This window comes from Hypomesus transpacificus, chromosome 11, assembly GCF_021917145.1.
Source record: "Hypomesus transpacificus isolate Combined female chromosome 11, fHypTra1, whole genome shotgun sequence".
NCBI classification, from domain to species: Eukaryota; Metazoa; Chordata; class Actinopteri; order Osmeriformes; family Osmeridae; genus Hypomesus; species Hypomesus transpacificus.
Window position 1 is genome coordinate 9,101,691 of NC_061070.1, and position 14,910 is coordinate 9,116,600.

Here is a 14,910-nt window from a genome sequence, read left to right on the forward strand (position 1 = left end):
CTGACAGGATGTAAGTATGCACAAACTCAAGCCTGTATAGCATGTGATGCATGTCACCAGGGCCGGCCCAAGCCTTTATGGGGCCTTAAGCAAAATTGATTTAGGGTCCCCTCGGCGTCACTTATCGTAGCCGATAAAAAAAAAATATATAAATATTTTTACATAATACTTTAAACTGTAATTTCATTTGCTCTTGGGGACCCTCTGGTAGCCACAGGGGCCCTAAACAGCCTTTTAGTTAGCTTATGCCTTGGGCCGGCCCTGCATGTCAGAGTTAGGGCCAGGGTGCTGAACTGTTTTGTTTAAAAGAGTATCAGATACTGCATCTAACTGAGTGTAGATACCATGTTAAAAGGTAGATATAAATTCTGATTGTTATTATTATTTAAACTTAAAGACAGCTTTTAAACATATGAATGCATTATATGCTTAGGTAATCCCTTGGTGTGTAGAAACCTGCCCTGGGCACAACGGACCCTCCCTGCTGCCTCACCATGCACCATTCCACACAATAGCAACTATTTTCCAAGCTAACCGCACTAACTGGTCAGATAGACCTTGGAGCAAAACAAAGGTTGTCTGGGTGTGAAAGCACAGACAGAGAGCTAAAACTCATCTCTAGAGAGCTGTCTTCTAGTGTGCCAGGTTACCTCAGAGCGTTGCCATGGCGAGCCGACCTTCACAACAGGTAACCAAAACAGCTGATCAGCATAAGGCCTCCATGGGAACCACCTCTGCCCCAGGCAATGCTTGGAAGACAATGAGATCCACAATAAAAACAGAAACCTATCAACACTTATATGCTAAGGAGAGAGCAAGATTCCCTGCTCTTGCTGGGCTGGTTAAAACATGAATAAGCTCAATCAAGGAGCAATGGTATGTGAAGGGATGTAATGTTATGTAAAACATCAAACTGTACATATAGAATTTAAGAGACAATACCTTAAACTTAAAACCAGTTTACCTGTAATGTTTAACTTGAACTTGTTTCTTTAAATCATTACACTTGTCGTAATTACATAACATATAAAAAGGCAATAGGCAATATGCAAATATTGCCTATTTTCACATTTGCATCTCTAGGTGGCATCTCATTGATTGTAATCAACGCAGCTCATCTGAGTTTCATTCTGGTTCAAGTAGTTGTAAGGACAAGTACCTTGGATCAGCTTCTACCATCCTGTCTGTCAAACTAAACTATCAGATCATGCAGAAAAGGATGTATTGGAAGTTGGTATGGGGCAGGCACAGATATGATTTGGGTTACTTTTCAATGCCCGTAGTTCACCACAAATTATTAAATGACTATGTCATGTGTTAACCCCAAAAAGTGCATTCAGATACTCCGCACAGTAGGAGAGCTTCAAATACAGCCCCAGGGCTTGAGCATTAATTCACAGAACTGAGCTTAACAGGAAATGATGAATATTGAACTCCGGTTAACCTCATACATTTTAGAAGCAACTTCAATCTTTATATAGCAGCTATGTTAACATAAGGATGTATTGTACAAAGATTGTGTTACAGATACAAATACAAGTGTAAAAATAATAAGTCCAACAAATAAAAAGATTGAGGCAAGAGAACTAGAAAACAAAACTTACAGTTATAGACTAGTTTATTACTTAACATAAAAAAGGTATGAGGTGGATAAAGGATGCTGACGTCCAAGTAGCTCTGTTGAAAATGGATGAAGAAATGTTTTGGATGTGTCGTGTGTGTACGAGAGAGAGATAGAGGGAAGAGACGGATAGTTTTAGAGAACAATGTATTGTGTACAAAACCATATCACTCTCATGGATAAGAAATTGAAAATGTTAAACCTTGACACACTAACTACTTGCACCCAAAAAAATGGTTTCGTTGGACTGAGAGTTAACGTTTTAATCTTTTTGTGTCTGAACTTCCCACCAGCTTTTTTAAACATGATTTCATATTTTTATATTGTTACACTCACTTCTGACGTTAAGTCAGTAGAGGTCATCTGACATGAAGACTGTCAAGTCAAATTTCAACTTATTGAAACACTTATCAACTCAGTTGGGGTCTTTCAATGATTAATAGTATTTGCAAATGACCAAAAATAATGGGCTCTCACAACTTTCAGAGCATTAATCAATTGATAATGAAAGACTATATTGACTACATGACTACAAGCAAATAATTATATTCCCATCAAAAGACGTACATTACACATCCCACGGTGACTGAGATTGTAGTGGGGGAGGGGAATGTAAACTAATATGTAGGTAGCTATGATTGCTCAGTAGTGGCCACCCAGGTGCCCAGGGATCCAGAAGGGATCTGCAGAGTCCTGCTGGCTCCCCTTCAAGATTGCTGTATCCCCTTCAAGATTGCCGTATCCCGCCTTCAAGATCCCGATACAGCCACAACTTGATAGTGGGCGGAATCATAGTCACCCTACAGATGCTGGCAAAGACCTCTGCCCCCTGAGGCCGAGGTGATCCCAGAGCTGAGTGTCAGTCCTGCTCTTGCTGGGGAACAGCCCTTACCCCGCCAAGTATGCTCCATTCATATGAATTTATACTTAAATGCAACGAATCTGTGTGTGTCTGTGTGTCTGAGTGTGTTCAAGTTTTGGTGGAACAATTAGCTTGAGAACCGAGCACTGTGCAAAGATGTACTTTTGCAAGTGTCTATCTCAGGTGGTCAGTGAATGGTTATTTCTTGTGCAAACCAGACATCCAAACATTCACAAGCAAACTCCACAAAAGATTGCAAAAACTACAACAGGCCCTCCCACACTAATCAAATTAGCGACAGTGATTAGGCCAAATTCTGGAAGGTAGCCTACAACTCGGTTTAGTTTACATGTATATAGACAACATGGATTTAATTTCCATGCTTTGTTCAGAAAGTACAAGTGCAATACTATTTGTCCCTTGCTCAGAAATGCACATGTGCTGTAAGGTGTCGACCTACAATTATGACAAATGGCTTCACCATAGTGCATTAAATGACTTACATAATTTACTGAATGACTAGATGATTGTAGTGGTAAGACAGTTTAACAGAGAACCAACATATTACATATTCTTCAACATGACATAAGCAATTGATAATGTAGTTAACAGCAGACAGTTGTAGGCTACATCATTATTTGCATAAATCATTTGCAATTTGTTCAAAATAATTATAAATTGCTTTAAAGAAGCAGTAAAGCAAATTCCATGATTTGCTTCTCCGTACATTACATACGTGTTAAATGAGTTATTGAAAGCATGTGCAAAGCGCGAAAACTTTGTCGCTCTGAAATGTGGAGTTAGACCGTTGAAAAGTTTCTCACCCGTTTTCAGCTCAGGTTTGTATTGGCGGGACAAAACCCAACCTATCTACATCACAGCCACCTATCTACGTCAGATCACAGACGGTTTATATAATCTTCATTCGGTTACTCAGCTGGTACGATGCAAATACAAAGTAATGAACACAAAACACCTGCAGGTAGGTCTGTTCTGATATCTGCAATTGATTTAGCTCATTGTTACTGTTGTTGCTAAATTCAATAAATTCGAGGGGGCGGAGCTTCAGCTCCTTCAGGTGACACGCCCCCACAGTATCAAGCCTAATTTAACATACTTGTCAGTGTTACGTACGCCTCCCGAAAGAGAGAACGCAACGCCCCACTGCGCACAAGAACCCCTGGACCGGATGGTGGGATATGGAGACGTGGTGCAAAGAATGGGAAGCAAGGCCAACTCTGTCTTCAAATATTTTATTAACTGCCAAATAGACATGCAGGGGAAAAGGGGCTGGGCAAGACCAAAACAAAGAGAGCAAAACAATAGTCTCTATCCCAACCTTATCCTAACTAGCACCGTAGTTCTGGCGCTCTACCCCAAAATACAGGGGTTGGTCGGCCCAGGTCTTACCTAGTGTACATAGACAATCAGGTTCCTGCGGGTGGTGTAAGCCCTGGGACCTCTTGCCTAAAGCACGTGGCTTTCCCCTTTCCCCCCTGGAAACAAAAGCAGAAGGGTATTAACCCAAATGATAATGAACAACGTTGCCAAAGATACACCGATACAATTGTCAGAAAATAGCACACAGAACAATACAGACAGCAGTCAGCCAAGCTGTTTAGCTGGTCAACCACTGGGGCTTAAATAAGGCACATCACAGCTGCAGCCACTGATGAGGGGGGGGGCGGAGCGGAGTCCTGATCAGGGGCTTCAACCAATCAGCCACTGCAACTGGTTTTGAAGCCATCTTGCCCAAGATGACAACCCTAAAGGAAAAGAGACACCCCCCTCTCTCACACAAACCACAAACAGACATACGGACACAGAACCACACTGGAGCACTGGGGACGTAACAGTCAGTGTGTTTTTTAAATTAGAATTTGGATGGGTAGGTAACAACACATTCTTCTGTTGTGTTATTAACTTAAAACTAATTTTCAGTTCTGCTTTACAGCATCTTTAATGATGTGCATAAGTAACTAGATAATGTTGAGGTCGAACAAATACTTTTGTGAATTTCAGTTGGGATCTGAGAAATGTAGGTACCAAAGCCAATGATAAAACTGTCATCAACCGCTGCATCACAGGTACTGTACCCATTTACCTACAGTTACAGGAACCTGTGTGTGTGTGTCTCACCAACATCTTCATCACTGAGTGCATCACAAGCACTGCACACTAGTTTCTTGAATTGCAGGCTATCCCAGTGCTGGGTTTTTTGCTTTACACAGTAACTCTAGGGGGTTGTTCAGGAAATGGTTTCATGCCGGATGTTCTATGTGAATGCATTCTTCTTGGAATATGTACTGCAGCAATAGAAACAATCTCAAGTGCTCATTGGTTTCCATGTTAGTTAGTTGTAAATATTTTATGGACGGTAAACCCTTCAAATCAAAAAGTATGAGATTTGCTTTACTTTGGTTTTTGTTCATGCTTAGACTACCTTTTAGTTTTTTAAACCTGCATTATTCCTTTAGCACCAATGAAATGTGTCTAATGTTCGATAACAATAAATCACAAGTCTCTCTCTGTCCCATAATGACAAGAAAAGATATGAAGTGCCATGTGGAAATTTCCCAACAACAAAAGTCCCTTTTCTCCGGAGTGCTTGGGCTTAGAGGGTTTCTGTGGGTATATTTCCATGATGCCCTTGTTTACTCACTAAAGATAAAAAGATTAGAGTAGTGAGAGAGCAACAGAGGGAAGAGTTCTATCATTGTCAGTCATTAAATCGATTTTCCTGATTTAATGTTCCTGAGATCGGGCTAATGAGCCTCCATGCTCCCTTTTAAGACAGACTTCACTCAATGCCATGGATACTGATCCAACTCAGAAGAGAAACAGACACTGTTTATCTTCATTTTTGGTTTCTCCTCTCCCAAAAGCTTCAGCCCTGACTTACTATGTGGGCACATTTATGCTCCTTTTTACTCAGGAAATATAGAAAGACAAGTAAAAGAGAGTTAGTGAGAGAGAGACAGAGAGAGAGAGAGAGAGAGAGAGAGAGAGAGAGAGAGAGAGACAGAAGGGGGGGGAGAAGTGAAAGAGTCAACGAGTGAGCTCCTTATTGGCTTAGTTTCGTGAGGTTAACAGTCCATTTGAATTAACAAAGGCCTCACTTCACCTTAGCATATGTGTTTTTCAAGGAATTTGTGTCTGTTACATTATCTTGTGTGATGACACATTCCTCTTTAAAACACAGACCCACACACACTTCAACCCGTCTATCCCTTCTTCACCAAAATAATAATTTTAGATGCAAGACAACACACAACAAACCTTACTTTCTTCTCAAATGCTACTTTGGCAGGTTGTTCTCCATCCTGAGCTATTATAGAGAAGGTGGAAAAGAAAATCTCTCTCTTCTTAACCTTCTTCAGGCTCATCTATCACGTTTAAAACAGATTATTTAATATTTAAAGTATGGAGGTCTTCTGACAAATCAACAAGATTTCAGATTTATGTTAACATTTGACACGATGGGTTAACTTTTAAATCTGTATGTTGAAATTCCCCTGATAATGCCTCAGTAGTCACTGGCAGTGGAAGCTGCTGAAAGATGAAACCTCAAGTAAACCACAGTTCATTTGGAGACAGAATTATTCAAACCCAGGCGGAACATGGCAGCACTGCCACATGTTATTGATTCACTTATGGTTTAATAAAACAGGGCTGCATCTCAATTGTCTATTGTGGATTCCTTTTATTGTTTCATGTTGTACACAGTCGCAACAGAGACAAAGGACAGTAAGTATTTCATGTTCTTAGGAGAGAGAGCAGACCGTGGTCAATACAACGCTGTCTTGTGTGTCCGTCATAATGTATCATCATTCAAGATGACATGAACCAGCCTGAACAGATGCCTGTTAAATGAATAACTGGGCCTAAATGACAGGGCCTGTACAGAAAGACTGTCTCTGCCACAACAACTTCAAAGGGGCAAGGCAGTCTAATCAAAGCTGTAACATTTTGTGAGAGGACGAGATCAGACAGATTTGTCATTGAAGAGCAATTGTTACACTTTGGCAGCAACAAGATCAAAGCCGTTTGGAAAGAGCCAGGGACAGACAAAGGCTTCAACATACACGCACATGTTCACACACACAGACACACACAGACACACACAGACACACACAGACACACCCATGCTCTCTAAAAGACCATTTCCTTGGAGGATCCCAGTTCCATCCTGTGGTGGAACTGGTTGCAACAAACATCCTCGATCAGGATTCTGAGCGATTGTGTCTGTTGTACGGCAGGGCCGTAATCCTAACACACATAATACACATCCTCTCCCATATTCAAATCTGGTCAAAATGTCCCCCCCAATATATTGGGGGTAAAAATATAAATAAATAAAAAAATGTGCTACACTAGGACAGGCAACCACACACTCTGTCCGAAATTATCATAAAAAATGTCGTAACTAAACGTAAAAAAAGAAGGAAAGGAAATCTCCCCAGCAGAATCTCCCCAGCAGAAATCCCCCCCCCCCCCCCCAATGTTGAGTTCATGGCTACGGCCTTGCTGTACAGTGTGTGTGTGTGTGATGCAGAGGCACATCACAGAGAGGGATTTACATCCTGTGTCATCTTGTCAAGTCTTTAACTACTGGCCTGTCCATTATCTGTTAAGCTTTGGGTCAACATCAGGGAGATTACTGCTACAGATGAGACCTCCCCAGTCTGAGGGGTTTTCTAACTGGAAAATAACCATTAGTGTGAACTGTTGCTCAGAAACACAGGTTTTTTCAGTTACTTGACAATATATTTAAACAATTTTCCACATTAGTTTGGTTAGGCTGTTCTAGTGATGTATCTCATTGGCCAAATGATTGCTGGCCACTTGACAACTCCTTTGGTATGAAATGAAAATATGTAAACAAAGGCTAAGGAAACCATCAACGCTTCAGCAGTGAGTATGAACTGAGACCATGAATAACTTGATGGTACATAGTGACCTGCACATGCTCCATTGGTTGTAAGTGTGTTTGGATCCCATTCTCTCTCCTGCTCTCTGGTCTAACAATATTTATAAGGAATTATGTTTCAAGTAAATCAGGTTCTCTAGAAAAGGACATGGAGAATGACACAAAGAGAAAGAGAGAGACTGAGAGAGATATGCAGTATATATATAGAGAGAGAAATGGAAAGTGGGACTTATCTCTTCCCCACTTATACTTCCCTCTGGGTCTGGTCTAATTCAAGTATTGACCCTCCTTCCCTCCTCTGCCCAAAGGTCAAGGCTTGGCCAAGTTGAGGCCACTCAGTGCCATAGACACCGTCTGAGTCTGAGAGCGCAGTGGATTTCTACTTTTCAGTGGGGCAAAGGAAGGGAAACATACATGTCCTCTCACATAATCCCAGAGACTTGAACAACACACAACACAATTGAAACTCACAAATCTTTATTTTGACTCAATTTAAACGATATCCTAAATCCCCCTGGTTGTCTTTAGGATCCTGCTTAATGAGACTGTATACTTGATTGTATTTATTTATAGAACATGTAAGTATCTTTTTACAGGAAATTGAAACAAGGCTTCGAATTTCATTCAACTTTGCTGCCATACAGGGGAAGAAAAATAAAGGGGAAGCTGTGTATTTGCGTGTGCATGTGTTTTTTCCCCTGTATCGAACTGGTTTAACAGACCGAGGAAATATTACAAATATTTTCCTTTAAAGCAATAATTGTATGCAAAGTATCTTCAGAGGAAGCGATGAACACACGTTTCTGCCATGCTGAGTAAGATGAGGTTGTTCTTGTTGGATTGACATCCCGAGGCAACTGCATAGCTTAACTACAAACATAGAGCCCCGTCTGTCAGATCTCAAGATATTCTCTACTTGCAAAAGAAGAATGACTGTGAAAGCTTGGTGTAAGGAAATACCATTAACATCTGACCAAAGATGTTCCAACACAACAGAGCCTACTATTCTGTTTTATTAACAAGCTAATGGTCTCCCCATCTGTGAAATACTTGTTTATACAGTGACTCAAAGAAACTCTGAAATCCCACAGTAAGAAAATATTGTGGAAAGCCACTTAAGCGAAGCAAGCAAATCCCATGAAAACGAAGATACTTTGAATAGAGGTGGTGAGCCCAATTTGAAATGCATATTCTATGCAGGTTGAGAAGGCACAAACGGGGCAAGCAGCAGTGGGCCAGTTCCAAGTTTTTACCATTTTAGAATAACTCTTTACCGCCATTAGGTTCCTTTTTTGTTCTGCCTTTGAGCTGTGTGGTGTGTGTGTGTGTGTGTTTCAGACCGTTGGTTTCCGTATGTGTGTGAAATGTGTGTGTGAGAAAAGGGATTTTTTTTGTTGTGGTTGAGCTATTCTTGAGAAACAGACTTGTTTTCCAGTAATGTGTCAGTAACTTACACTCACTGACATGGAAGCCAAGCTTTAATAGTTTAGTGAACCAGTAAAGATATACAATTATTTAGAAAATCCACTCAGCTAGCAAACTGGTAGTACACTTCTTAGGCACCCCACTTTTTAGTTTTATTTGAAAAGTGTGACTAGTTGCTAGTTCATCTAGTTAAACAAACAGAATGCCCTTTCTTTTGTAAATTTCCCAAGCCAGACTACATAGCTAGATGTCTAATGTTATCAAGTTCAAGTCTTTATTTGTCAGGTACACAGAACAACACAAGGTTAGACTGGGCACTGAAGACAAGACAATGCAAGCACCTGGCATAACATAACATATAAGTACACGGAACACAATTTACAAATGCTGAGCTTAAATAAGTGAAACTTCCTAAATATACAGATAGCAATAAATATCGACTATACTGACCCTAATACTAAAACTTCCTAAATTACAGATAACAATAGATAGTACAATATACTAACCCTAAATGCACAAAAAACCTGTTTCAACCCTATAACCTATTCTAACCTAAGTGGAGTACAGTACAATAGTGCAAATTTGCAGATCAGTGACTATGTCAATGACCATACAGGAGCCTGTTGGCGAGGTACAGTGAGGTACAGTAGTGCAAAGTTACTGATAGAGCAACCAGTAGCTGAAAGTGACTAGTGTATAAGTGACTAGTGTGCAGAAAATCAATATCCATATCAGTGTCCATTCAGAAGCCTGATGGCCCTTGGGTAGAAACTGTTGTCCAGTCTGCGTGTGCGCGACCGGATGCTGCGGTAACGCCTGCCAGAAGGCAACGGGGTAAAGAGACTGAAGGATGGGTGGGAACAGTCACTTAGATGCTATGTGGTGATGGAGAGGAAGCTAACCCATGCTTTTATCTGATGCCCTATGACAAAAAACCTATCCTTGACTCTTTGCCAAAGCCAATGTGAGAATTAAAACGTTCAGTAAAGTGCAGGAACTGTACTGTAGTTCATTTCTTGAGAAATCTGTTCTGAATGCAGTTTCTGAGTATTATGTGTGTTCAACAAATGCTAATTGCAGTGCCCATGGGCGGAATGCTAGACATCAAACCCATTTATATGTTTATACTTGTTGGTTTGCTTTATATGTTTATGTTTATCACAAACAGTCAACATTACATGTCTTTGGAGCATGAGACAAGGACATGGAACTGTCCTTACACACAATGCAACGTGTATCGTAACAAAAAAGCTCATCCAAACAGCATCACACAAAGCTGTGTGCATGATAATCGAGCCACACACACACACACACACACACACAACGACACAAACGCAAACACAAAGATTCCTGGAAATATGGTTGGATAAATAGTAATTCTCTTATGCATTGGGAACTTCATGTGCAAAGTGTCAGTAACTAACCCGTGTGTATACATACCATAAAAGCAATTACATGTCAAACTATGAGTTATTTGTAGCCTATCCACCCTCACTAAAGGACTGAATGTAAACTGACAAATGCATACATTCTAATATTGATCCTTCTTCAAATGTCTTTTGTTATTTAAATACTGATTCATCAAAGTAACAGGACAGGCATCTACAGGCTTTGTTGAAGCATTACACCAATGGATGCACTAACAATGTCTTTCCAGGTGACATTGTTGCTGAGGTGACAGAACTTAAACTGTTCCCTTGGTAAAAGATATTCTGTTTACTTGATCAAGATGTTTTGAGACTTTACAAAAGGTAAAGGCAGATAAACAAATGATAGCATGCAGGGAGGCCCGGCGGCAGATAGACAGGTGACAGCATGCAGGGAGGCCCGGCGGCAGATAGACAGGTGACATCATGCAGGGAGGCCCGGCGGCAGATAGACAGGTGACGGCATGCAGGGAGGCCCGGTGGCAGATGGCCACTGTCCGGTTGAGTGAAGAGTTGTGACACTTACGCCCAACCTGGTTAAATAGACTTGGCCCTTATAATCCGCTGTGTTGGTTGGCAAAATGTCAAAAGGTGCCCAGGCTCATTTAGTGTAACAATGTTCAGTTTTCTCATTGAACATTTAAGGAGCCCTGTTTTGACTTAAGATATTTTCTGTTCATATAACAGGTGGACTTGACGGTCAAGAGCTCGATCAAGGTTATCAGCATGCCCACATAAAAATAGCTTATATACTATCACCTCATAACCTTTTTAAATTAATCATTTTAAAATGAAGGTCCTATTTCAAGGATATACTCTCACACACACACACGCACACACACAGACATCGACACAACAACTCCAGGATGTTACTTAATGTGGAAATATCAAATCAATGTGGAAAGTACTTGATCTGATCTTGTTACCGCTTGCATTTAGAGTAATAGGTGTAATCTCTTCTCTTAAGGAAACATCCACTTAATTCCAAAAATCAGCAAACTGTCAAATAAAGAATTGCACCTCTGTGTCCATCTCGCAGCATACTACATGTGTTATTTTACAAAACTGTCAGTTATATCCTGTGTCCTACGTTAGAATGTGTTTTATAGCAAAAACACACACATTTACACACAAGAATATAAGTGCATGAATAGCATTATCAATGTAACATAAACACATTTGTCCTATAGTAATTTAGCAGAAATGATCAACATATTTTTGGATTTAGCGACTAACTGACTTTTAGTTTGGACTTTTGCTTCATGAACAACTTTGCCAACAGCAGGTGTGGAGATCAACACTTTGTTGTAATTAAGACTCGTAATCTGTAAATCTGACTGGGCCATCTCACTGGGGCATAGACAACCGGTTCACTTTGAATCAAGCCTGAAGCCGTAATCCTAACAAGGCCATATGGAGAACGACTGTTCCTGTAGTCAACACTACTGATATGGGGAAAACACAACACCTGCTGGCCTTAAGAGGATAAGACGTTTCAGAGATGTGTGTGCCTTAAGACTTCATCAGTGCTCTACTCTGATTGCAGTGTGCCATTTGCTTAGGATGTGTCACGAGGAGAGAGGGACATGGTCAGTGTCTTTCTTAACTGAGTCCATTTACTGCAACCTCTGTGACTGAGACCATCAACATAACAACAGCTGAAAAGAGTTGTCAAAGTCTGCAAGATGAAGGGTTTTGAAGATTTGAATAGAAGAAATACAAGGATGGCGATGATGTACAGGTCACCTTCACTCCAAACGAGCGAGGTGCTAGCACTGTATGAGGGAAACCAGGACCCTTCCACTTCCACTGATGACCATGCCCAGGAGGTGAGAGTTGTTAGATTTACTGTATATTGATGTAGCTTTAACCTTTGCATGAATGTGGTTAATAGAGCACGAGTGGCCAGAAGTAGAATTGTCACTACAAATCCTTCCATGTACACTTCCTTGGGTCAGGTTGTGAGTACCCCAAGGAATGCTTTTTTGTGTTTTGGGTTGTTGTTTGGTAATGAGAAGTGTCCAGGCAGCAGGGCTAGCATACAGTTTCAACATGTTTCAACTACAGTATATTCATATCGCAAGTACAAAGGAATTTTTGAGTAATAGTATTTGCATTCAAGAATAGAGAATTTTCTTACAATGACACATAAACATATGTATGGCTCCGGACATATGTGACACCACCACAATAGCTCTACACGCTGGTATTTTGGGCCTGACTTCAAAAGATAAAAAAATACCCTGCATTGAAGTTCAATATCACAACACTATCAATAAATTAAATGTTGATGATGCACATTTTTCTCCTAAATGACATTATGTATTATAAAATAAACATCATTTCAAACGTAACTTGACTGAGTGCTTACCATTGTCAGGAGAATAAGCTTGCTTCAGCAGGGACACCTAGGTCCATCTCCCTTAATGACTACAGCATGGAGAGAGAGGAGCCTGGCCATGGGCTCCGTCAGGCATACTTCTCCAACCAGGAGTACTACTGGAGGCTGGAGGAGCTGAAGAAAACCCACCTCAGGAACATGGCTGAACTGGAGAGGATGTACATAGGCAGGTCAAAGGTCCCCAGTGAAGAAGGAGGGGATTCTGTTCTGAAGAGAGAAGAAGCTTACGTAGGAGATTCTCCCAGGTTTGATATGTTTAATGCATGCAAAATATGATGTGTACTCTCTTCTACATTTCTTAACGTACTTTCCTTGATTATTTCAATTAAATATCTATGCATATATGAATCTTTCTGTTTTTCAGTCTGAGGCTGGAGAGTGCTGGATCCATGCCAATCAGGACACTGCAGCAAATCGTATCCGACGAAGAGCTCGACTTCAATGACACCTCCAGTGTTTCAAACCAATCAGAGAGCAGTACAGGGGACAACCACACTGAACTGGAGTTGGTGGACAAACCCAAGGCCTCAAAAAATAACAGAAAGATGGGGTGGTAGGTGTAGCTCTTTATTCTTTTTAAAAATTAACAGTTTGATTAAAGTTAGCTCCTCTTTGGTCCAGCAGTGGAAGTTTAGAACCTGAACATGGTGCTCAAAAGGTTATTGGTCAGAATCAAATGGAGACATTCAATGTATTTGATTGGTTACATAATCACACTAATATTATAGAGTGAAGAAATAAGAGATGAATCAAGTTTGATTATATTCTCATTGACAGGGACAGACAGTCAAATCAAGCTGGGACAGTCATTACTCAAAAGCAATCAAAAAGCCAAGGCAAAGTTAGCAGCCTTAAAAGCCAGGGAAAACTGGTGCGGCAAACTCAGAGCCATGTTGGAGCCCACAGTTGCAGAGTGACCATTCCCCAACCATTCCAGATGACAGTGAGGGAGGAGGAGAAGAAACAGCGAAGGGTGCGTACACGCTCAGAGGTGGAGCTGGAGAACTCGCTGTTGCGCCGGGAGCTGGACGAGCTCAGGGAGTGCGGGAGAAAGTTCAGAGCGACGCCTGCTCCGGCGCACACCCAACGGCCCCTTTACGAGGTGGTCAGTCCCAGTCCACAACAGCAACTTGGGCACCATACCATTAACAGCTGGAATCGAGGCAGAGGGAACCGTGGTGGCACTCATGCAAATAGGGTTGCTAGTGGCATTCGTCCTACCTGCTCCACACCTCGTCCTTTCAGCTTCCTGGAAAGAGAGAGGAAGAAGAGGGAGCAGAAGATTCTAGCTGAGTTAGGGAACCTGGAGCCCAAAGAGGAGAGGAGAGTCTTCAAAGCCAGGCCTATGCCAAAATTTGTGTCCAGCTCCACCCAGAGGCCAGGGGGAAAAAAGCAGTTGAACAAGACCACAAAACCAGGCCCCAGGTCATTTATCTTCAGCACACTGTTGGATGAGGAGCCAAGAGAGGAAAGAGAGGACACATCACTGGACCCGGAACTGAGGTTCCACCACTCTCATCAGGAAGTGCAACCACAGTATAACAGCTACTGGAGGCATCCCTCAATCAAGATGGCAGCATTGGCCCTGAACCAACGAGAGCTCCTATTGGAGATGGAGCTGGAGAGGAAGCGGATAAAGGAGAGGGAGTGGTCCTACATTGACCCACTCCAGACAGCTGGCTTCAGTGTCAGTCATTGCACAAATAAAGAAAGCTCATCAGCCAACAAGAGTGACTATATAAGTGTGTGAGGAAATGCATGAATTGTGTTTAATAGAGTAAGAGTGTAAGAGAATGAGTGAAAGTGTGTGCTTATTTTGGTCTGTGTACATGTGATTGTGAGAGATACACAAACACAGACCTTCCTGTTAAGTCTAATGGTAAATAATTTTACTGATGGAGAAATGTATGCCTCTTATGTTTTGGTCTGCTACTGTAAATTTAATTAGATCAATAAGTTAGACATGATCCATGACAGATTGAAAACAGTGGTGCTACATCTCTGTGTGATACTGGTCCAGAAGCAAGAGTAAATTAACTAAGAAAAAGTGTCAGGCTTTCTGTACCGAACAGTAAACCAAAATATTTGTAACTAGGCTACTTTTAAATGGATAGCCTAATGTTAGAAAATACAATAAAGAAACATTGTTCTGGGTGTCCTATCCAGAAATATTATAACACAAAAAGACATTGCATTTACTTATTCTGTACATTCTAATAAAAGGCCTAATTGTTTCATGTTTTC

At 41.1% G+C, this 14,910-nt stretch overlaps 1 protein-coding gene across 1 annotated transcript; it reads left to right on the forward strand.

The window, feature by feature from the left end:
* The first annotated feature begins 13,121 nt into the window (after nucleotides 1-13,121).
* LOC124474053 (protein FAM161A-like) lies at nucleotides 13,122-14,615 on the forward strand. Its single transcript, XM_047029907.1, has 2 exons — nucleotides 13,122-13,219; nucleotides 13,444-14,615. The coding sequence occupies exons 1-2, from the start codon at nucleotides 13,212-13,214 to the stop codon at nucleotides 14,414-14,416; spliced, it is 981 nt and encodes a 326-aa protein (XP_046885863.1). The 5' UTR covers nucleotides 13,122-13,211; the 3' UTR covers nucleotides 14,417-14,615.
* Nucleotides 14,616-14,910: the final 295 nt, after the last annotated feature.